The 22,492-nt window shown below is 39.1% G+C and overlaps 3 protein-coding genes across 5 annotated transcripts; 1 reads left to right on the plus strand and 2 right to left on the minus strand.

Annotated features, from left to right (window-relative positions):
- LOC109709507 (GEM-like protein 1) lies at positions 1,817-6,257 on the plus strand. The gene is made up of 4 exons (XM_020231771.1): positions 1,817-2,335; positions 2,549-2,650; positions 3,332-3,606; positions 5,795-6,257. The coding sequence occupies exons 1-4, from the start codon at positions 2,005-2,007 to the stop codon at positions 5,999-6,001; spliced, it is 915 nt and encodes a 304-aa protein (XP_020087360.1). The 5' UTR covers positions 1,817-2,004; the 3' UTR covers positions 6,002-6,257.
- On the minus strand, positions 8,208-11,029 carry LOC109709520 (rhomboid-like protein 14, mitochondrial). Its single transcript, XM_020231786.1, has 2 exons — positions 10,454-11,029; positions 8,208-9,299 (listed from the first exon to the last, which is right to left on the minus strand). The coding sequence occupies exons 1-2, from the start codon at positions 10,664-10,666 to the stop codon at positions 8,505-8,507; spliced, it is 1,008 nt and encodes a 335-aa protein (XP_020087375.1). The 5' UTR covers positions 10,667-11,029; the 3' UTR covers positions 8,208-8,504.
- On the minus strand, positions 14,049-16,551 carry LOC109708394 (transcription factor MYB86-like). 3 transcript variants are annotated; one of them, XM_020230115.1, is made up of 4 exons: positions 16,280-16,551; positions 15,766-16,011; positions 15,544-15,673; positions 14,049-15,438 (listed from the first exon to the last, which is right to left on the minus strand). In XM_020230115.1, the coding sequence occupies exons 2-4, from the start codon at positions 15,896-15,898 to the stop codon at positions 14,445-14,447; spliced, it is 1,257 nt and encodes a 418-aa protein (XP_020085704.1). In that variant the 5' UTR covers positions 15,899-16,011; positions 16,280-16,551; the 3' UTR covers positions 14,049-14,444. The 3 variants fall into 3 exon arrangements, with proteins under 3 accessions (XP_020085704.1, XP_020085703.1, XP_020085702.1); XM_020230114.1 differs by lacking the exon at positions 16,280-16,551 and adding an exon at positions 16,129-16,270; XM_020230113.1 differs by lacking the exon at positions 16,280-16,551 and having other exon boundaries at positions 15,766-16,264.

A 22,492-nucleotide genomic window follows, 5' to 3' on the forward strand; every position in this document is an offset into this window, starting at 1 on the left:
ATATATATATATATATATATATATATATATATATATATATATATATATATATATATATATATATAGTTGAATTGGGCTACTATTAGTAGCAAAATCCCATTGTTGCTACCGGTTTTTTAGCCTTTGGATCAACTCTTTTTATTATTTCTAATCATTGGATTAAATATTATAACCCAGTGGGGACTACTCAATCCTAGGGGGACCACTCAGCTCTAACTGACTAATATCATCCTGACCCTACAACTTTTCATCCAAGGGTTAAAAACTTGATAGCAAAAAAAGTGTTTTACTATTAATAGTATTCCAGCCTAATTCTATATATATATTGTAGCAGGACTGTTGTGCTCTTAAGAGCACGGAGGCCTCCGTGGTCCTGAGCTGTTTTCGATGATAGAATTTTTGAATCGACGATCGACTCCGTTAGACTTGATTTAGCGTATTTGAAGTTTCTAGAAAATATTTTTTGCGATTTTTTGATGATATCATTTATCTAGTGATCGAAAGGATTCAAAATCAATAATTTTTAACGGTTAATATCTGCCGTTTTCAAGTTTAATGTTTAACGGTGTAGAAGTATTCAAATCAGATGAAATTTTGATACAACATTTTTTATACTATCTACAACAAAATCAATATTTCTGATCGAAAATTTTAATGCTATATCACCACTTTTTATGGAATTTTTATTTTCAGCCGTTAAAAATTATTGATTTTGAATCCTTTTGATTGCTAGGTAAATGATATAAAAAAATCACAAAAATTATTTTTTAAAAACTTCAAATACGCTAGATCAAGTCTAACGGAGCCGATCGTCGATTCGAAAATTCCATCATCGAAAACGGCTCTGGAGCACGGAGGCCTCCATGCTCCTGAGAGCACAGCTGCTCTCTCTCTCTCTCTCTCTCTCTCTCTCTCTCTATATATATATATATAATTTTAATTATTTGTGGTGATAATATTTTTAAATAAGATTAGAAAATATTACGTATTAGATATTACTATAAGATAGACATACTCAATGCATATCCAAATCTCTCGGCAATTTTTATCTCTTCATAATAAATCAATTTTTTCTAATATATAAACTACTAATCGTCTTAAACAAAATTGTCATATATGTTAATAATTTGATTTATCATTTGGTGAAAGTAGAAGTTTTTGCTTCTGCTTTCATGTACTATATATAAATAGATTTCTCACTTTTTTTTTTAATATTCTTAAGAAGTTTTGGACTTTTATCTTTCTATATATAATAAAATTTTTAATTTTATAAAATTTCTTTAATAAATATTTTGCTTAGATCCAAGAATCACTTAAATCTTAGAAGAATTACAATTTTTTGATTAAAAGTTGTAACCTGCAATTCTTTTTGGATTATTGACTCGGTATTTGTGGTAACTAGATGGACGTCGCATGTGCTCGTGAACGTTTTCAGTTCTGACACAAGAAATACCAGTGCGGATTGCACAACGTTGATCTTATTCGCGGGAGAGTGAAGGTTCACGATTATTGGAGTGGGCTCCTAGTTTGCACTCATATTAGCTTGATAAGATATAGTCCGGCCCATATTGTTTTTTCTTAGCAAGATGTAGCTCTAATTTAATAATGTGGTGGATGAAAATATTATGTCAGTACTTTTTTAATACTTTTTAAAAATTAAAAAATAATTATTAATTTTTTTTAATATTTTATATATTATTATAAAGTTGTAGTGACGACCATTGACTTGTTTTTCTGGTATTAACAAATTTTTTTAGATATTTTAAAATATAATGATGATAATAATAGTTTAGCCCCTGCAATAGCAAACCAAACAACGCTGTACGCGGCCCGCTAAGTTTGGTGCGTATTGGCAACGCAATGCAAGGCCTGGGAATCCGACTGTGACCGACGAATACCAAAGAGTCGTCAGGACTCAGGAGGCGGAAAGAAGCCAGTAAGGGAAGGGAAGGGAAGGGAAGGGAAGGGAAGTGGGCGTTCGTTCCCCTTGCGAGTTGCGATGCGATGAAGGGCGGGACGAATGGAGGAGGAGGAGCAGGAGCAGGAGAAGGGCGGTGGGGCACGTGGGTGATGGGCACGCCGGTTGCGCCCCACGCCCATCCGGTCAACCAGCAGGCTGCCACGTGGGTCGCCGTCGATTACAGCCCCTCCTCCTACCCCGCCAACCCAACTGTAAACCACCACTCCTACATGAACTATTCCATCCCTCCCGGTCCCTCGTCGTCGTCTTCTTCCTCAGCAGCAGCAGCAGGACTCCAGCAGCAGCAGCAGCAGCAGCAGCAGCCCCACGACCCATATGTTCAGGTTTCCCCTATCTCCGGATCCGCTGGCAAGAGTGAGTGGGCACAACGATACCGACTTACATTCCTTCATTTCTCATTCTGGTTCTGTTATGATTCTTATTACTCGAGCCGCCTGTATCATCGTTCGCACCCCAGTTACTGTCATTCGTTCCTCTAGTTACTGTCATTTCCTTCCCTAGTTCACTGTTTTTTTTTTAATTTCTTGCGCCCCCGCCCGCGCCCGCACGCCGTCCTCCTCCTTGCAGGCCCCATGGAGATGATCCTCAAAGTCTTGGGCCGATGCAGCAAGAAGCTGGAGGACACCACTCGAAAGGCTGGAGGCGTTGCTGGAAATGTCTGGCACCATCGTACGTGTCTCTAACCTATTCCATTTGAAGTATTTCTTTGCCCTTCTTGTGTTTCCTTACCCTTCTGGTGTCTCCTCTTTGTGATTTTTGTTTGGAAAGATGCTGATTTCATGATCTCGTTGCCCAAGCTAGTGTCCAATCGAATCCTCAGACCTCTCAATACCTGATACTGTTTAAAATTTAAATGGTTCTTTTGGGGGATTCACAAACTCTCTCAGGGGTTCGTGCAAGTGGAGAATCACATTAAGAGAATGTGAAGCTTTCTTTCCAAGTACCAACAACTTTCTTCAATCCACTGTCGCAATTAAATTTGCTTAATATAGTCGGGAATCAATAATATTCTAGTCAGGAATCAAAGTCTTTAGGAGGAACATACGTTTTCCTTCTTTTTTCCACTAATATTACCAGGGTAATTGTGGAAATTACTGGTAGTCAGAGCATTTCATTTGAAATGATCTTTTGTTTTGCATGAAATAGTCCCTTGAACTTGATTGTTCTTCCTTCCCGTAGTAACTGAACTGTTGTCATCTGATGAGCTATTCTACATAGATCACAAGTAACGGTTGTGGCAACGAAGGGTTACCTGATACTGTATCATGATTTTACTATTATAAGTGGAGGGGGGAAAAGGGAACTTGCCTTTTAGCTGTTTGCTGACTTGAGAATGCACGTTTTGGACAGTTAAAACGGGGCCTAGCCTTACTGATGCAGCCATGTCTAAGCTCGCACAAGGAACTAAAGTGCTTGCTGAAGGGGGAAACGACAAAGTTTTCCAGCAGATATTTGGTACTTTTCCAGGAGAACAACTTCGAAAGGCATATGCCTGTTATCTTTCTACTTCATCAGGTCCTGTGATAGGAACTCTCTATCTGTCAACCACGCGGATTTGTTTTTGCAGTGACAATCCTCTCTGTCATAATACCTCCCAAGGTCCGCATGAGTGGATTTATTACAAGGTAGGTTGTTTTCCTCCTATACTTCATTACAAGCCATAGCTATTTATCATCACAGTCAAGTAAGCTAGTGGTATCTTTTCCAACACCCGGGAGGAAAAAAAAAAAAGAATTCTTTATTTTTTTTGATTGTTGATGTTCGTTTAAATTTTTTTGAATATTTCTCTGAGATTTAAATTGCACACTTAGTTGTTTAACCACAGAATATCCTATTTGTGCGTACATTGGTATGTCTGAGCAATCCCTTTTAGTTTTTCTATGATGCAGTCCGGCATATGTCTCAATTGCACAGCAAGCATGGGCAGGAAAATTTTAGTTTTTTAGATTGTTATGCTGTCATTAGGGAGGCTTCTTGGTCGTGTCTAGTTCAAGAATAAGGAATTAGATTGGGGCTTCTTTCCTATCTTCTTACCTATCTACCAAACATCTTAACATTACGACGTAAGGTCCTTCCTAATTGATAAGGGAACACTTTCAATTTGGCCAAATTGATTGGATTGGATATTCATTTGATTTGTTCTTCAACTTGTTCTGTTTGAAGAGAAAAAAACTGTTCCAGATATAGCGACTGTCCCTTACCTCAACTCTGATGTTAAAGCAATGACAGTTCCAATTTCTATTCAATGCATAAGGACTAAATGTAATGCTACTTCCTTCAAACATATTGGCCCATATAACTCTTGATAGTACTGCCAAATGTCGCTTGATCAGTCAAAATCCCCTCTTATGTCTTATTGGGAACTTGTAAACAACCATTGATAATTTTGAGTTTCGTCTTTTTTCTTTGTTTTATTTTTGTTAGCTGAAGGCAATTAAGAGATTCATACGTCTGAGGCTAACATCAATTATCCATCTATGACTGATGTTTTATATCTAGTACAGAATACTTTATAACATGTCTGATTTCAGATCTGGTTGTAAAGGGACAAGGAAGTAAATGTTATAAAAATTTGCTGCATATCATTCAAGACGAAAGTCTTGTTGCATTTTATTGCAAGACTTCCTCTATACTGCAAAAGAGAAAAAAAAAAGAGTTTTTTGATAAAAATGAAGAAGATTTAAGGAAAAAAAGTGACGCAAATCAAGAGAAAAGAATGAGGATGAGGTAAATAATAGAGGTTAAATTTTGATTTCAAATTCTTAAAAATAGGAAGCTGAATTAGAAGCCAGACCATTACGTGTACAAAAACCTTGGGACCCAAAGCCTAACCTGCAAAGAAGAGGAAGAAGGGAAGGCCTTTCCATTGGAAAACCCACACAGTCATAGCATCAAAACTGCAGTCTTTACAAATAAATTATCTTTCTTCTCCCCCCTAATTTTCTCATAAAATGTAGGCCCTAGAAGATAATGTGGTAGAAAAGACAAATGTTCAAATCCCACTATCCCCAATTATTTGTTTCCCTAATTCTGTTGCCATACTGTTGCATAAGAAACCTACTGAAACAAAAAAACACGAGAGAAAAACTTCCCTGAGAAAAGATTGTGGAAGTGAAAGCAGAATTTGAGAAGCAATATGCTAGAGATGAGCAGTGGAAATGGAGGTGGCCTAGTGCACTAGGCCTTATAAACTTATCTGGTTTAGCGGTTAAACTGCCAGGTTGGTGAGCCTTTACCATAGCTAGTCTAAACAAAGGACTTGACCAGCTTGATAGATGTTGTGCATAAAACGCGAAGTATTATTACATCTTGAAGGTCAGTCTTTGCTGATGCTTCTGTGGATTTTCATTTCGTCCCAGATCCTGATAATACTTCATTTATTAATAAATGAGATTATCTACTGGGCTAGATGGCTCCTGAGATTATACCTTGATGTTAATAGTCTTCAGATTTTGCTTTTCATGTAGACTTAGGTGGCTATGAAAATAAATACTTTCTTTAGCTTATGCTGGAAAAAGTTGAGACAAGAATGCCTACCCCTAAGTTATTGCTTCAAATGCATATCAGTACCACCATTAAGCCCTAATTCTGGATATCAATCGCTTGATATTTACTATCTATTGTCATAGAATTGAATAGTTGTTCATAATTTCATATTAGGTAAATTGCATGAAATGATGCAAGTTATACATTTGCGATACTGTAAAGCCAGTATTTCTGCTCTTTATTTTTATTGGCAGTGCACAAAAAAATCTCATTTCCATTACGTTTATATTTGTACTTTTTTGAGTTTCTTTCTATCCGACTGTGCAGGTGGTTGTGCCACTAGATCAACTGAGGGTGGTGAATCCTTCAGCTAGCATGTGGAATCCTGCAGAGAAGTACATTCAGATTGTGACAACAGACAACCATGAGTTCTGGTTCATGGGCTTTGTATCATATGATAAAGCACTCAAGAATCTATTGGAGGCTCTACACCAGGCTCATTCTGGTGCCAATCGCACTCAGACAAACAGCTAGGTAAGTTGTTATTGGTTCGGGTATGCAGTGACGGCTATAGGCAGTGCATCTTATGCCACATTTGACTACACCTATAGTGCAGCTGGTGCTTTACCTGGATGCACGTTGTTGTAGGAACATTTCTGCGCATACTTTGTGCGTAATCTCATAATTTAAATAAATTATGTATGGCTTTTGTTGATAAATAATAGATGGAATGCAGTTTCCACAACTTCATCTGACAATTTGGTTGACTTGGAGATTGGCATGCTGCAAATGGCCTGTAACAAGTTTTGCTTTCACGGTATAAGGTAGAAATGTAAGATTTAAGAATACAATTTTGGTTTTTCTCAAAAAAAAAAAAAGAATTCAATTTTGGTATATGAGTCTGGAACGATACATGTTTATATGACTTTGATTTGTTTTTGTTAATCATGCAAAAGAGGTTCAGCTAAGATTTTTGTAAGCCCTATCATATCATAAGATGGTCTTATTTTGGAAGTTCAAATATTGACATAAATTTAGCATATTTAATGGTTTTTTAAACACAGTTATGTATTTCTACTCTATTATTGGCTATAAGCATCTAGAAAGCATGTCGTGGTGTTTCTCCGAGGCTTAAGCACATAGGATCTCTGGATACTTGTTGGCAAAGTTCTGTTGCATTGGTTTTAGCAGTGGGAAACCAAAAGCATGCTTGTATGTGCACAAGCACATACCGTGCGCCGTCATTTGAAAGCAAGAAAGTGCGCATACACGTGCGAACACACTCGGTCGCTATCATTGTTCAATTCTATGTTTATTTTGTCGATTTGATTGTTGACATTTTATCTGTACTCATCCAAACAGTCCTGAAAATTACCCTATTGGCCCCAATTAATGAACTGAACGTCCACTTGCGCTCTAAACAGAATGGAGCAGTGCAATGCTGCAGATGCGCCAGCTCTTCCCTACGCGAACTTCTTATTCAAGAACCGTTAGATTCTGCAATCTCTATCCGGATTACAACTAATAATTAGCCGCGCCAAAGCAAAGCATTGGATATGATTTTCTTGGCTTCTCTACCAATCCCTAACATGGTCGATAATGATTGCACATGCCTGCTTATTGCTGCTCGCGATTATTATACAACCAACGTCGTTTCAGATTTCTTTTTATTTTCCCCCTTTTTTGGAGAGAGAGGTTGGAGGAGAATGGTAGAAAGTATAGTCTGATCGGAGTCATGTGTTCAAGGGAATCAAAACGTGGGCGACGTTCGTCTCTTTCCTCATTTGTTTGCAGCATATGGTCCGAGTCTTGCATGTGCTTCCCAATAGACAATGGTCCACTGATTATTTCTCTTTCCAACTCTCTCTCTCTCTCTCTCTCTCTCTATATATATATATATCGGCACTCTAACTAACTACACCAAGTGGCAGTTCTATCGCAAATTGCCTCCCGTTTAATTCCACTTTTGCACTTCAAAGACTCTTGAGAGCCTCCATCCCCTTGAGAGTAGTCGGCAAGTCGCATGGGTTTCCGATGCATGATTCGAGGGTGCCCAGGAGGGCGACAATACCAGAGACTGCACAAAGAGGAAGGGAAGGTTCCAGCAAAGTCCCGGAAGAGGTGGTTGCGGAGGTTTATTATTAATGGCAATGAAAGGTCGGTACTCCTCCGGCTATCACCTTTGAAGAAGCTAAAATTAAGATGGACGAGATTGCTGATGGTATCAAGGATGATCCTAGAGTTGTATGATGAGATCGTGAGGACGATGAAAGCGGACGCAGTGTATCCTACAATCATCTTCTCTAATCAGTGGGGACTCCCCACGCTCGCTCACCCCTCCAGCAGCTATAGGAAGAGGCTTCTGTCTCCGCTAAGAGAGAGTGCTTTCCCCTGAGTTTTTTTGTTTTTTAAATTTGTAATGAATTCAAATTCCACCAATGTTTTTCACTAAAAAGTATTTCATATTCGGATAGGCACAAACTCTACTGGGTCCATAGAGCAAACATCTGCGATGAGGCAGCATACATCAGTGTCGGACAGGGCTCTTACATGTGATATTTGAGCTGCATAGGGAAGCTCTCATTAAATCTGTCCAAAATTTTCCCATTAAAGGGAAAATCTTCGATCGAACCTTCTAGTTTTGAACCCAATAGCTCATTTTAGTTTTTCACCCGTGAAGCAGCAGTATAAATTTGTTTGGCAAATTGACAAAATGACTACACTCTCAAGCGGAGACACATTACGTAGAAATAGGAGTAATCATATACGGTCTGTCCGTTTGAAATACACAGCAAAAACAGTTAGAAACCAGACAGTGCTTAACATGCATAAATATTCCCATCGCCGCTTTTTCAGCTCAGATGCCACCAAAACCACACTAATACCGTGGGGAAAGCCACAATGGCTACATTCAAGCGTTCTTTAGGGATAGAAAAGAAGTTGATTTAATTATCTCCTGTATAGGTTCATGTAAGAAAACATAACTATAAAAAAATAACAGCAACAAATACTTGTCAGCCAAAGTTTTAGGTGGTCGTCATCGCTCAAACCTTTCTAGCCTCCTGCGACGCAGCTCTTCCAGTGAAAGGTCCCCGCTTCTGTCAGATGGATGTGTTCGACTGAAGTCATGATGATGATCTTGACGTACCGTGCTGCACATCTCACATACATCCACCCATGCTGAATTGTCGTAAGTACATACAGGGCACCTCCAAACAGCAGCAGCTACAACCCTCCCAGGCAGATTACGGCCAACTCTCCCCCTTCCCGATATACGGGGCCGCTGAAAACTGAAAAGACTTCGCACAAACCTCAAAGGCCAACTCACAGCTCCCACAAAATTTCGTATGAGAAGAGCGAGCGGATCAGAGCCCAAAAATGATCCTCTCAACTGAAGGTAGGCCAGCCCGGCAAGTATTCCACCAAGGTGCCCCAGAAATGACACCCCTGGCACAAAAAGCTGAATAAGAATCAATTCAGCCCATGCAGCATGCCTTGTCGGGATTATCATTCCATGAACATAAGAGTATTCGTCATCTGACCGCGCATTCAGCACCACCTTCATGGCGAATAACACCCCGGAGAATCCAACAGCAAACTGGTGGTAGTATGCTGTTTCATAATCGAATAAGAGAAGCAAGCCCTTTGACAGGAGTAGGGTGATACCTTGTGACAATCCCAGAAGAGCTGCAACCATTGACGCAAACTCAACACTGCCCATAGAAGTTTCGAGTTGGATGCCTTTCCATAGCAAAGACATCATATTGTAGACCAGGTGGGATTCGCCCATGTGATAGAAAGCTGATAAGAAGAAGCGCCTCATGTCGCCGTACTGCTTAAGAGAAGAAGAAAATGTTACAACACATCAGCAATAGTCCACATAACATCAAATCTAACAAGATGAACCTACTAAAAAGGGAGAAAATAGTGTAGAAATACTCCATTATGGCAGAATAAACAGAAAGAAGAGCAAATGCTTTACCAACCGAAATATCAGGAATAATTAGTTAAGAATTAGTTCAGCAGCACCAAAAAGAGAGGCACAGAGAAAATTTCGTGCAAGTCGGTCAATCTTACATCCCAAATCACCTCAAAAGGAGCGTACAAATCTCAGGGATGAAATTTGCTTTCATGGGACAATCGTATTTAGGATACCAGCATGGTAGAATTCTCCTCCAATATCTTGACTCGTAAAAGACATACAAGACATCTCCGGTTACCTAAAATTCTCCATTCCACGACAGATGCTGTTTATGGTCCTGTACCAAGCACTTGAGCAATATCCACAGCACCGATCATTAGATAGCAAAGCAACCTTACTTTATTCCAAAGGGTCCTGAACATCAAAACTAACTAGCATACTTGTCATGCTCGACTAAGTGGGGCTCCGTAATTTATTTCTTCAAGAACCAGGTAAGGTGAGGATAACATTTCACAAGCAATTAATCTAACAGAGTTTTAGTATGACTTACCATCAACATATGGGATGGAAACATCGAATCAAGCTCAAGTAGCTTGACTTTAAATTGGAAGGAAGGTGAAAAATACAAAGTAACACTGACGCACACAGACACACTCCTCAACCTGAACGACATATAAAAATTCCAGGGGTTTTCTCTTCTAAACAATGGTTGGCACGTGAAAGTGCCAACATTCGACCAAGACTCTCTTCAACAGCGTTTCCTACTCGCAGGAAACATTCCATAACCTACAGTCCAGACTCTAGAGAGCGGAGAAGCGGGATAGGTTTTTGTATCACGGAGTTGTCATCATCGTTTCAGAAACCCATCAGAGAAATAACAAAATTTAGATCCAAATCCTTATCAGGAAGCTAGTTAGTTATCGGAGGAGGAGGAGGAGGAGGAGGAGGAGGAGGGGGAGGAGGCGGGAGGCTGAAGCAGGCGGTGAACGGACTGAATGAAATTAAGTTTGCAGTCGGAAAAAATTGATGAAGTTGACGAACGAAAAAGTGAGTTGCTTGGTTACCTTGAGGATGAGGTGGGGGTTGAAGCAGACCTGGTCGACCGTGGGGAGGATCCTGTGAAGAGGGCCGGGGCGCAGGTAGATGAGGGTGTTGGCCAGGATAAGCCCCGCCGTCACGGGCGGCTTCCGCCCCAGCCGGTAGTACTCGTTCGCCACGTGCAGCCCCAGCAGCGGAAGCATCCCTCGCCACACCCCGCCGCTCCTCCCACGCTCCATCTATCTCTTCCTCTTCTAATCTGCCTTCGGAAAGGAAAAGGAAAAGGAAAAGGAAAAGAAACCCCTTCTAATCTGCCTTCGGACGGACGGACGGACGGACGGACGGCAGCGCTGCTGTTTGTTCATATAATATTATAATAATATAATACGATAGATGCTATCCGTCTATCTTCTTCCTTTCTTCGTTCCCAAGAAAACCAAAAACCTCTGCGTCTCGCCGGACGGGTCCGGCGGGTTCGCAGTCTGGAAGCGTCTACCAGGCGCCCGACGCGGTTGAGAATTGAGAAGCCATCGCCCAATACCATCGATCAGCTCAGTTCGGTCCGGTCCGGTCGCTCCGACCAATCGACCGAGTTTGGATTTCGGGCCCGCATAACTGGTTCGGGTTAGACTAATCCTTGCACTATGTACGTCCGCTTCAGATCCTCACTCGAAAGCTCTTCCACAAGATAAATTTTCAGATTGTCAAAAGAAAATGCAAGGATTTGAAATTTGTCGCATTAGCAAAAGAAAACTATATGACGGAATCATATTTTTAAACATGAAAAACATTTTGGATCCACAAGAGTTTTCTACAAAGTTTAGCTTAAGTATGCACTAACAAATTATTTCATACAAATTCCATTCTATTGATTATTATTTTGATTAATTATGTTAAACATAATAAAATCAATAATAAGATGTACTGATAGGATGAGAACTTCTTGAAATAATTTATTGATTCATTCTTCATATAAACCAATCTTATTTTTATATGTATTATTAATATATTGACAAATCGCATTACATTGCCAACATAAGAATAAACCAAATTAAATATTGCAAATAGAAAGATACAAGATTATTGGGTACCTTTATAATAGATTTTAATTATTAGTCACAAACTACTATAGCGCAGCTTAGATCTGTTGAAGAATATAAATGGAGATCGAGTAAATTATAATTTTAAGACGTGTAAGTTTACTTTTTTTCAGGTAATATTTATTTCCACTCGAACGTACAAGCATTAACACCACTTTATTCTGTTGCACTAGTGTAGTGTTAAATTAGTGTGCTCTGGTCTTCCTCCCTTGTCGCTAATGATCCAAGTCAAAATTGAGCTTCGTATACTCTTTCAATATGATTGTATATTTGCATTTGATGAAAGTTGTAGTCAAAAAGGTCAGCCAGCTGTATGCAACGTTAATGTTGGATCTGTGTTTGTAAAGGACTAGCGGATCTAGTCCTAAGCCCCTCTCATCCTAAGATCATGTTCGCCTCATCCCTACCATGCATAGTAACGGGGATCATCAGGGGATCGCTAGCTCTATTAAGGAATTGTGGTCATGATGCCTCCCACTTTCTCTGCATTTAGTCTTAGCGATTGATCGTGTAACAAGTTAAGTCATCTAACCTGGACTTGAACATGGATTTTCAATGATCGGCCCAAAGGTATCGGCAGCATAAGGAACCCAATCAAAATTACTGGCACCTAGAAACCAAATGCTTTTATAGAGCGGGCCCTTCTACCAACATAGCCTTATCTAAGCATCGGGCCAAGTCTAGGTTGCGCACCGCATACGGCCCTATCCTGCTGCGATAGTGGAATGATTTTAGGGCATGCATGCATGCATGCCATTGTGCGAATCCCACCAGAAAAGCACCATGCAAAGTGGCACCCCACGGTGGCACAAGCACGATCTCATGCTCTCCCTTGCTTAGCAAGTCTCTTGCTTTATAGACTATAAAGCTGAGTGTTAAGATAATGCCTGGAGTTCGAAAGGGAGTGCATCACATGGCCCTGTGGTTAACAGGAGGACAAGGGTCACTATCTAATCTTTTCTCCTAGTAGGTAAAATGAGCAGATCCATATTTTTATGATGAGAGATTTGCTTTTCTTTCGTCGGTAGGAGCGTGGCTGGGTTGATTGGCAGTAAGAATCAAATCCATCTTTTTACCTTACATGTAAAGACTTGATGAAAAGTAGAGAATGATCAGGTAACTGTCATCAGATGAGTAAACAAGAGGTGGACGTACGGCTGCATATCTTGTTCGCACAGGTATATACTATTATATATAACCAGAAAGCTACTTGGGAGTGTCCACGTCGATCGATCGGTTGACAGTTGAAAAGTTCAAAACTCTGTGTAGCTAAAGATTTACCGTACGTAATATGTGCGCTATGTACGTACATAGGCGCGCAACTAGGGCTGGCAAACGAGCGAGCCGGCTCGCGTTCGACTCGTGTTCGGCTCGATATTCGGCTCGCTCGAGCTCGACTCGAAATTAAATGAGCCGAGCTTGAACAAAATAAAAGGCTCGAAAATCATTTCAAGCCGAGCTTGAGTATTATTCGGCTCGTTCGAATTAGGCTCGAAAAGCTCGAAAAGCTCAAATATATATATATATATATATATATATATATATATGCTGGGGTTACTATACTCTTATAAGTATAGACCCCCTTGTAGTCATAAATTTTTAACAGTTGATTGATGGGATGTGTGGTTAAGATGATGGTGGTTCCCACTTAGAATGATAGTGGTCCCTTAGGGTTTAGTAGATAGTTGGTTAAATAGTATAATCTAACGGATGGATATGATCAATGGAATAAATCTAAGAACCGAAAACTTATAAGTATAAGGGAGTCAATACTCATAAAAGTATAGTAGCTGGAGCAGGGCTGCTGTGCTCTCAGGAGCACGGAGGCCTCCGTGCTCCTGAGCCATTTTCGATGATAGAGTTTCCGAATCGACGATCGACTCTGTTAAACTTGATCTAGCGTATTTAAAGTTTCTAGAAAATAATTTTTGCGATTTTTCGATATCATTTACCTAGCANCTTACAATAGTACAAAATCCCATTACACGTTGTCACTTTCAGACTTTCCCTCTCACACAATACATTTAAATCTCAACCCGAGTTAACATACTAACATGAACAACCCAAATAAAATATCCGGTTGTTATTATCGGGAAATTTTCAAATCCCTACTTTTTTTCCTCTCTCTCTCTCTCTCTCTCTCTCAGACCCTCATCTAGTCAGGAAGTCATCCTAGCTCACATTTCTTATAATTATTTTGTATTTTGAACTATTGGACATGTTGTATCAAATTGTAGGTAATGTTCTATAAAAATTAAATTATTGATTATATAATGTCGAGAATTTCAATCGGCTCGTTTAGAGCTCGAGCTCGGCTCAACTCGAAATTAAGCTCGCTCGAGCTCGGCTCGAATTAATTTCAAGCTGAGCTTAAGCCTAGATTTAGGCTCGAAATTAATTTCAAGCCGAATTTGAGCTGACATAAGCTCGCTCGAGCTCGGCTCGTTTCCACCCCTACGCGCAACTACCTTCGGTAGTTTGGTGAGCCATTCTAGCTGATGCGAGTGGCAACGAAAGAAGGTAATGCAAAAAAGCCCAAAGCAGGGAATATGATTGTTTACGCTAGAGGACAACAATTCCTAACTTTGCAACACAACAAATATAAAGGACAAATAAAAAAAAAAAATACACCAGGCCCAATTTTATTCTGCGTTTAGTGCCTGCCCCCCCGGACGTAAAGATGGGCTGCTCGAAAACATTCTGCACAGGTAGTGTTCAGCGATGAGTAGCAACTGGGTCTTCCGTATCGGCATGATTATGTACATAAAGAGAAAACTTCCTTTCTATGGGGCACAGACCCGTTTGAAAACTTCCTTTCTAAAGCCTTTGCCAATTAGAATATGATGATTTTAAGCCGAAATTTGCATGCTTTTTACACCAAGTACTGTTGATAAGCTCATATCTCTTGTATACCAATCTAAAGTTGTTCAAAAGCCAGGGAAACTTTTTGCAAATCCTTGCCATACATGTCCGCAGCTGACAAATGCTGCTGCTGTGGCGGCTGCTGATTCTGGTGCCAACCAGTCAACCCATCGAACGCGAATTGGGTTTCCTCTGCTTTTATGTCGTCAAATAGAGAATGGGTCTGGTTGATGGGGAACGAACCGTGTAGGTACTCGGACCATTTGAGGTCCTCCGGCTCATCTGCTATTTGGACATCATGGCTAGCATCTCTCTCCGCAGCTAAATCCAACCATGGCAAGAAGCCGCCACCTTCATAGAAGGAGCCGCTGCTCTGCATCTCAAATCGGCCATAGCTGCTACTATTGCTGTTATTGTTATTATTATTATTAGCATTATTACCGCTGCTACTCCCACTGGTGCTGCTGCTGGGATTACCGGCTTCCCAGTACGGAACGCCACCAATCCCGGTGCAGCCAGGTGATGGGAGATTTAGACCCATCGAAGTAGAGACGATTGAGGTTGGAACAGAGGGGATGATGGTGGAGATTGCGCTGTAATTGAACTCGGGATTCGTGTCAAAATGCCTACCGCTCTGGCTGAACCACGGGAGTGGAGTAGGCGAAGAAGCATAGTCAGGGCCGTAGCTCAGCTGGGGGAGAGAGAAATAGCCCAGTGTATTACTGGAGGGGCGGCCGTCACCCGAGGGGCTGCCGACGAGCCGGTCGAGGAAGAATTCTTTGGTGGGGGCGGCCATCGAGTTCTTTTCCAGCTCGACCGGCGAGCATTTGGCGGAGACGGAGAGGCAATTGCGGTCGGCAGAGCCGCCGGTCTTGTCGCTATTGGTGGGGGCTCCGTCCTCGCCGTTGCTGCCTTCGGTCTCGGCAAGGGGCTTGTGGGTGTTGGGGTCGATGCCTCTCTGCCTCAGCTTCTTCTTAATGCACGAATTCCACAGGTTCTTTATCTCGTTATCCGTCCTTCCTGGCAGCTGCGCTGCGATCTGCGACCACCTGATCATCACAGTTTGGCCGAGGCCAAGGATGAGAGGCTTTTTGAATAAAAAAGAAGAGCAATTCGGAACGGGAATCGTGCTATTCGAACTAGAGAATGCATACCTGTTTCCAAGAACTGCATGGAGCTCGACTATGAGCTTCTCCTCTTGCTCTGAAAATGTGCCTCTCTTGAGGTCGGGCCTCAGGTAGTTTATCCACCTCAACCTGCAGCTCTTTCCACACCGCTGGAGTCCTGTTAAGTGAAAGTGCGAAAAGTTCTCAGGCGGCAAAAGCGCGAGAATTAATTATTATTAACGCATTTGCACTTTCGAGCGGCCGCAGTACCTGCGAGTTTAGGGACAGAGCTCCAACAGCCGTGCCCGTACTTGGTAATATGATTGATGAGCTTCTCATCCTCCTCGGGAGACCACAGGCCTTTCCTTAGCTTTTGCTTGTAGCAGCAGGAATGCCTCCCCATTTCGGCCGAAGACCGTGAGCAATGCGGTAGCTAAAGCTCTGCTGTGAGAGGGGACCGATAATTCGGTACAGTCTCGGATGCGAGAAATGCGGAGGGAACGTACGGTGCAGAGTCTGAGGAAATCGAAAGTAGCAACTTGGTTGAGAGAAGGGAACAACAGAATGGAAGGGGAGGCAGAGCTAATTAAAGAGAGAGAGAGAGAGAGAGAGAGAGAGAGAGAGAGGTCGCACTCAAATGTGTGGAATGAGTTTAATTAACGTTTCCTCACCATCCCTCGCACTTTTTTCTTTTCTTTTCTTTTCTTTTCTTTTCTTTTCTTTTTTTTCCTTCCCACCCTTTCTTTTTAAAGGTGCATGGTGATCAGGGGTGGGTTCTATTTACCTGCTGCGCCTCTATATACGCCTAAGAAGTCATCTTCTCCTACTAATTGATGTCTGGTACAGCAATGGTGGTGGGGCAGTTGCTCTGCTATTCTAATAGAGAAGCCTTAATTAGAAGGGTTGTAGTTCACCTCGTTCATTTGGAACCAAGCAAGTAAAAAAGTAACGAGGTGACCAACAAGCATATTAGGAGCTAATTAAGGGATCGATCGATGGTTTGGTGATACAGCCGGCCGGTGGACCTTTATACCGTCGATGGGGACTGCCAGAAAATAGAAACCAGTATTAGAATTCTCAGAGGATCTTTGTGTCAGAAGGAACAGGCCAGGTCTCCCCTTTTTCCGCTTTCTGCGTAAAATTCCCGAGTCCTCCGTGGGAAGGGTTCATCATTGTTAGAAAGAACAATATTTCACCATTTGTACGATTCATTATTTTAAGACAGGGTCACAGGGGCGCATCTTCCTTTCTTCTGAAAAATAACTAACTCATAATTAGTCTCTCAGAAACTTCCATGCTAAAATTGTTTATGTTGATATTTATAACGAAGTACAAATACGCCCCCATTCATCCAGAGAGTAGTCATCTTCCAGTATTTTATTAATTTGTAATTGCTAAACATGATTGCAAGAGGAAGTGCAGCTGCTTCAAGCACCTGGCAGTTTTTGCATTGTATGACCTGCGTCTAATTTAGTACCACTTCTCAACCACCGCCTTGTGTTTTCTTTACGAAAATATTTTTAAAAGAATTTTTAACCTGCTTGATGCATGCATGCTATTTTAGCATATAATTAAAATGTGTCATTAGTATTAATAGAAGAATTCTTTCTCACTATTATTCATTTTGTAGTGAATAAAATGTGTTATTTCTGTAAGAAAAATCTCTTTCTTACCAGCATTTTTTTATAGTGATTTTAGTTTTATCTGTGCGGTTAAAAATTTGTGTACAATGCATTAATCCTTGGTTTAAAAGTCATAAAAGTTTATTATTTCTTTGACCAGAACCTTCTAGTCCTTTGTTGGGTCTCCTGGCTGTGAACAAATGGGATGAATTTAATTATGAAGATAAGAACCATTCACATGCAGCTGAGATAGAAGTGTGCAACTTAATTTGTAGCACCAACGTACGTCAACAAGAGATACATTTACATTAAATAAAGGCGCAGCAGCTAGCTATAAGGAAAAGAAATAAAAAAATCTGTGAGGTACTCGCTGTGTTTGCACTTTTAATTTTTAGTTTCCACAAATGATTAGAAAGGTGCAGCGGCATCATCAGCATGTGCATGTGATCCCTAGAAGTACTTAATATAAGTCAAAGAAAAAAAAATAAACAACTAACATTAATTATGAAACGAATTTTCTTATATCAGTCGATGCTCTCCATCTTTTTCGTGATTCTTATTGCATTGGATCACTTGGATTTATTATTGATTTTTTTTTTTTTTTATGGCCTGGATGATGCGCATCTCAAATCCTTGCTGTCTCCAGCGATCCGAGGGACCCCAAGACATTCAACTGTCCTTAAACCAAGACAAGTTTCCTAATTATACTATTATCTAATCAAGCAAAATCAGGAAAAAAAATGTTGATGCCCACGAGAAATGGTATTCATAATACAACACAATAAATTCAAACAGTTGGGTATTTATGTGCTGTCTGATCAACTCGTTCTTTTAATTGTTTGCAAGTGCATAAGATTCCACAATCTGCAGCCTGATCAGATCAACTACAAAACGATAAGAAAGAAATGCATCGAGCTGCTAATTAAGCATAAGCAAAATATTATCAACTTTTTGGTTGTAGGCGCGCGCGTGTATATTATGTATGTTATAACAGTAATTAATAAATTAAGCACCACCCTTTTTACACAGAAATGGAAGAGCACATGCAGGTTACACCTATTTATTTATTCATGGGGCCATGAAATTATATATATATATATATATGCAAGACCCATTGCCCTACATATCCTCTGTACATTTTCTACAATATGCCAAGTCAGCTTATTCCTGTCAACCTCAAAAATGTGTAATTAAAGACTTCATAAGTAGGACGAAATTGAGTATATATATATATATATATATATATATATATATATATATTTGTTTAGAGATAGATAGTATACTATTTATTTTGTTTATTTTTATAAAAAAATAGATTGATTAAATATTGAAGTGAAGTGTCGCACGGGGTCCACTGACACGGGATACAGTCCGTCGGCGGAATATATATATTTGCTGTGGGCCCACGCTAAGTGCCAACCGAGTACCGACTAGATGCGCCCCTGTTTCTTTTCCTTTTGCCTTTTCTTTTTTCTTTTCTTTTTTTTAATTTTCTTTTCTTTCTACCTCTGTTTAACAGGGAACCATGCACCTGGCGCACCATGCCATTTCAATTTTGGCCGGGCTTTGTTTGGTTCTCCAATTACGGAGTTATACAGTTTAATTAAATATTGTCTAAATTTTTTTTGCCTAATTTATCTTGCCTTAGCCCTTGAGGGGTGTTTGGTTCTTTGGAAAATATTTTTCATAAAATAATTTTTTTAGCTGAAAAAATATTTTTCGTTCATTTAATTTTTGAAAAAAAGTATTTATTAAATTCTTTTTTCCAAATTTTATAGAAAAGTTTTAATTTTGTTCATTAGTTTTTTCTCGTAAAACAAAAACCGTGAAAAAGATGTTTTTATAAGTTTTCTAAGAATAAATTTTTTGTGAGTTTTTGAGGAACCAAACACCCCTTTCTTTGTACGGAGTGCAGGTTCTGAAAATATCTTTCCTGTAGTTTAAACTTCAAATCCCACTACATGAGTTGCAGCTTTCTTTTCATTTAAAAATCGAAAACGGAAATTATCTAGGGGAGTACGGTACATGGGCTGATATAGTGCACCCTGTGCAGGCAATTAATTCGACACCATCGATATATATATATATATATATATATATATATATATATATATATATATATATATATATGTTAACATGGGATATGTATATGTACGAAATATAACACGGCAAACACGACGGATCAATCGTATGCGGGTATGTAGGCCGTAGCTAGCTAGTAGAAAGATAAAGAAAGCAACTTGTAATTGACACCTTTGTCATGGAGAGAATAACGACAAGGTCGAATTCCTCGGCATGATAAAGAGTGAGGTGTGCAAAAATATGCGAGTGCAATATCAGTGCCCACAATACTGAAAAAGGCTTCTTTTACTGAAAAGGGCTTCTTTTCCTTCCAAAAGTGCACCATATATATATATCTTGGCCAAATCACGCGACCAATCAAAATGAATTGTTAATTAATTACTAATCTTGATAATCAAGAGCAATACTAGGTGCATGCGTACACCTAAAAGATAAATGAAAGTTTTATACTTTATTTGTTCAAGAGCTAATATATTTACTGTTGCATTTATCAATCTTCTTTTTTTTTTTTTTTTTCTTGGTAAATTTTTTGAACGTATAGAAGGATTGTCGGTCTAAACCCTTAGATAGAGGGATATAAAATGCATGTGCATCCGCACTGTTGTATGTACAAGTAGCATTTCTCAATAATTAAATATGATCTAGAGGTTAAGTGCGCATATATATTAATTACCAAACTAATTACTTTGTTGGTTGAGTGCGTGTTACCCAACTTTATGAAGAAGAAATCATAGATTGTCAAGTTCCTACCAGACCAGATTAATTAAATAATGATTAGTTAATTAGCACAGGGGCCACCACTGATCATGAGATTATTACAGCCCTCTATATATATCCGTTACACTGAGCATATATTAAAGAAACATGGCATGCACAATGGGTAGCTAGTTATGGTTGGGAGTGGTGGTCGTTCATTTATTAATTAGGGGGATGAAAGGAGCGTGCTTAATTAATTAATTAATTAATTTGTACGTAGATGCCCTAGGATGTGAAAGAGCAACCGTCGAGCCATGAACATGTGTATATACATATATATATATATATATACATATGTAAATTTATAAGAGAACTAGCTAGGCTACTAGCTAGTGTCAAAATTGAGCCGTACGTGCGTCCCCAGTTAATTAATTAAATTGCACTGACCGTATTAATTTATACCTCAAATCTCAACTTCACAGTACGTGGTCACAAATTGCGACGTGCTGCGTCGGCGGAGCCCGATCGATCGATGGAGTCCCTGTCAAGTGATAATCAAGCAAAGGGCCAAGGCCAAGAGCAATACTAGGCGCAACGTTCTTCTTTGTCTTGATAATTTTTCCTTAATTTACCGACTTTTAATTTATATATATATATCTCATCATATATACGGTGCTAGCTCATTTACAAATCATGTACGATATATGCACCTCAATCTCTCTCTCTCTCTCTCTCTCTCTCTCTCTCTCTCTCTCTATATATATATATATAGTGCCCCTGCATGATACTATTTAATTTGTTGAATGGTCTTTAATTAATTAATTAGATGTATGTTTCCATCACCATGCGAGCAGTAGTTAATGTCTCACTGGCACGGTACATTGTCCTGATTCCATATAACAATACTTCTATTACTGCAATGTTATTTACAAATTTTTTCCAATATATATAATTTTTTGAGAGAAAGGTAGCACGCTATCCGTTTCGTTTATTTTATTTAAGAATAAATTTAATTAGCTAAAAATATGAAGTAATTAGGTTTTGAATCAGGAACTTCGGATATTAATCACCAAGTCCTTCACCACTTGCGCTAGGGACAGTCGGTAATTCTCTTCAAATATTAATTCTTTCTCCATGTTGCTGTTATGTTAAATAGACTAAATTGTGCTGTTGTACAACGTAGGAACCGAATTGTCGTTACATACTATTGCATATATAGAAATAGTGACAAATTGGCACTCTCATATGTGCAACAATATTACCAGCTGTAACATTTGCGGGATGTTCGGAGAAGTTTGTGCATGACATGCGTATATTTTGAGTTGTACTGAATAATAACTATCTTTTGTTTTGAAAATAGTAAGTAAACTATATAGGCATGAAATTATAGCTAATTAAAGAACAAGGAATCAATGTGTACGTACGTATTAGAGACCCAATTTTTTAGGTCGAAATGGATTTTAATCCAAAGTGTGCGTCGGGTTCTAATTGGTGAGCGTGATGAAGTGAATTTTACTAGCTTGATTTCAATTATGCTATTCATTGATCCAAAACTAAGCAAATGAATTAACCTTTCCTCGTTCATGTCATATCTCCAATTAGTTTCCATCGATCTAATTATATATAATTGCTTTTCTCTGAAAATTTATGCATAGGCATGAGGTTTATTTCTATTTCCAGTACCCCGAGCCCTAGCGTGTTCTAATCTTTGAATTACACCAAGCCATAATTAATAAGCGCCAACAAATTGTGAGCCCTAGGTGTTAAATTTTGCCAATTTTTCATTATTGTCTTAGCATTTGCGTGGCAATCTTCCCGGATGGTCTACTTCAACAATTAGAATTAGGTAGGAAGCTTCCAATCTAGAAACACAATCATATACCTCCATTCCTGGCCACATTAAGTGTGACAATCACGTTATGATGATCAACTTATTTACTCACAAGTATTTGATTGACAATGTGAAGTGCCAACAGTACCCTCCACTAACCCTAGCAATAGTGTGTTATTGTAGACAAAGACGCGATATAAAATGTGATCATCCAAAAGATTAAGGTATATATAGACTATTGATCTTTCCATTCAGAAAATGTATAAATATATAGATGATCTCTGGAATATATATATATATATATATATATATATATATATATATATATATATATTTTTTTTTTNTAAGCATCCTAGCCGCACTATATATATATATATATATATATATATATATATATATATATATATATATATATATATATTTTTTTTTTTTTTAATGCGGGTGATGTGCCTGCAGGCTTTTCTCAGCAAAAAAAGAAGAAGAAGAAGAAGAAGAAAATTAATGTAGTTGTTGTGAAAGATCTAGTGGGTTGCTATTTTCTAAGATTACTGCCTTACAAAAATGTTATTTGCTGGTAGTTTGTGAGAGGACATATATATTGGAGATTGCAATGGAAGCTAGGTGGCCATGAGAAAGATTTAGAGCCCGAAAAATTAATCTGGTTTGATTAGTAATTAAATTATGTAAGAGTTAAACGATTACTGGATTATGCTGCATTAATGGAAAGGAGGAACAAAAAAAACAAAGCTATCTTAATCTCTATAAA

The sequence above is a fragment of the Ananas comosus genome, linkage group 4 (genome assembly GCF_001540865.1).
Source record: "Ananas comosus cultivar F153 linkage group 4, ASM154086v1, whole genome shotgun sequence".
Classification (NCBI taxonomy): Eukaryota; Viridiplantae; Streptophyta; class Magnoliopsida; order Poales; family Bromeliaceae; genus Ananas; species Ananas comosus.

Coding starts and splice junctions, on each gene's coding strand:
- LOC109708394 (XM_020230115.1), bottom strand. CDS start 15,898: ATGGGGAGGCATTCCTGCTGCTACAAGCAAAAGCTAAGGAAAGGCCTG. Junction 15,674..15,765: donor CTCTGTCCCTAAACTCGCAG/GTACTGCGGCCG, acceptor TTCACTTAACAG/GACTCCAGCGGTGTGGAAAG. Junction 15,439..15,543: donor CATGCAGTTCTTGGAAACAG/GTATGCATTCTC, acceptor TGTGATGATCAG/GTGGTCGCAGATCGCAGCGC.
- LOC109709520 (XM_020231786.1), bottom strand. CDS start 10,666: ATGGAGCGTGGGAGGAGCGGCGGGGTGTGGCGAGGGATGCTTCCGCTG. Junction 9,300..10,453: donor ACCCCCACCTCATCCTCAAG/GTAACCAAGCAA, acceptor TCTCTTAAGCAG/TACGGCGACATGAGGCGCTT.
- LOC109709507 (XM_020231771.1), top strand. CDS start 2,005: ATGAAGGGCGGGACGAATGGAGGAGGAGGAGCAGGAGCAGGAGAAGGG. Junction 2,651..3,331: donor TGGAAATGTCTGGCACCATC/GTACGTGTCTCT, acceptor CGTTTTGGACAG/TTAAAACGGGGCCTAGCCTT. Junction 3,607..5,794: donor ATGAGTGGATTTATTACAAG/GTAGGTTGTTTT, acceptor CCGACTGTGCAG/GTGGTTGTGCCACTAGATCA.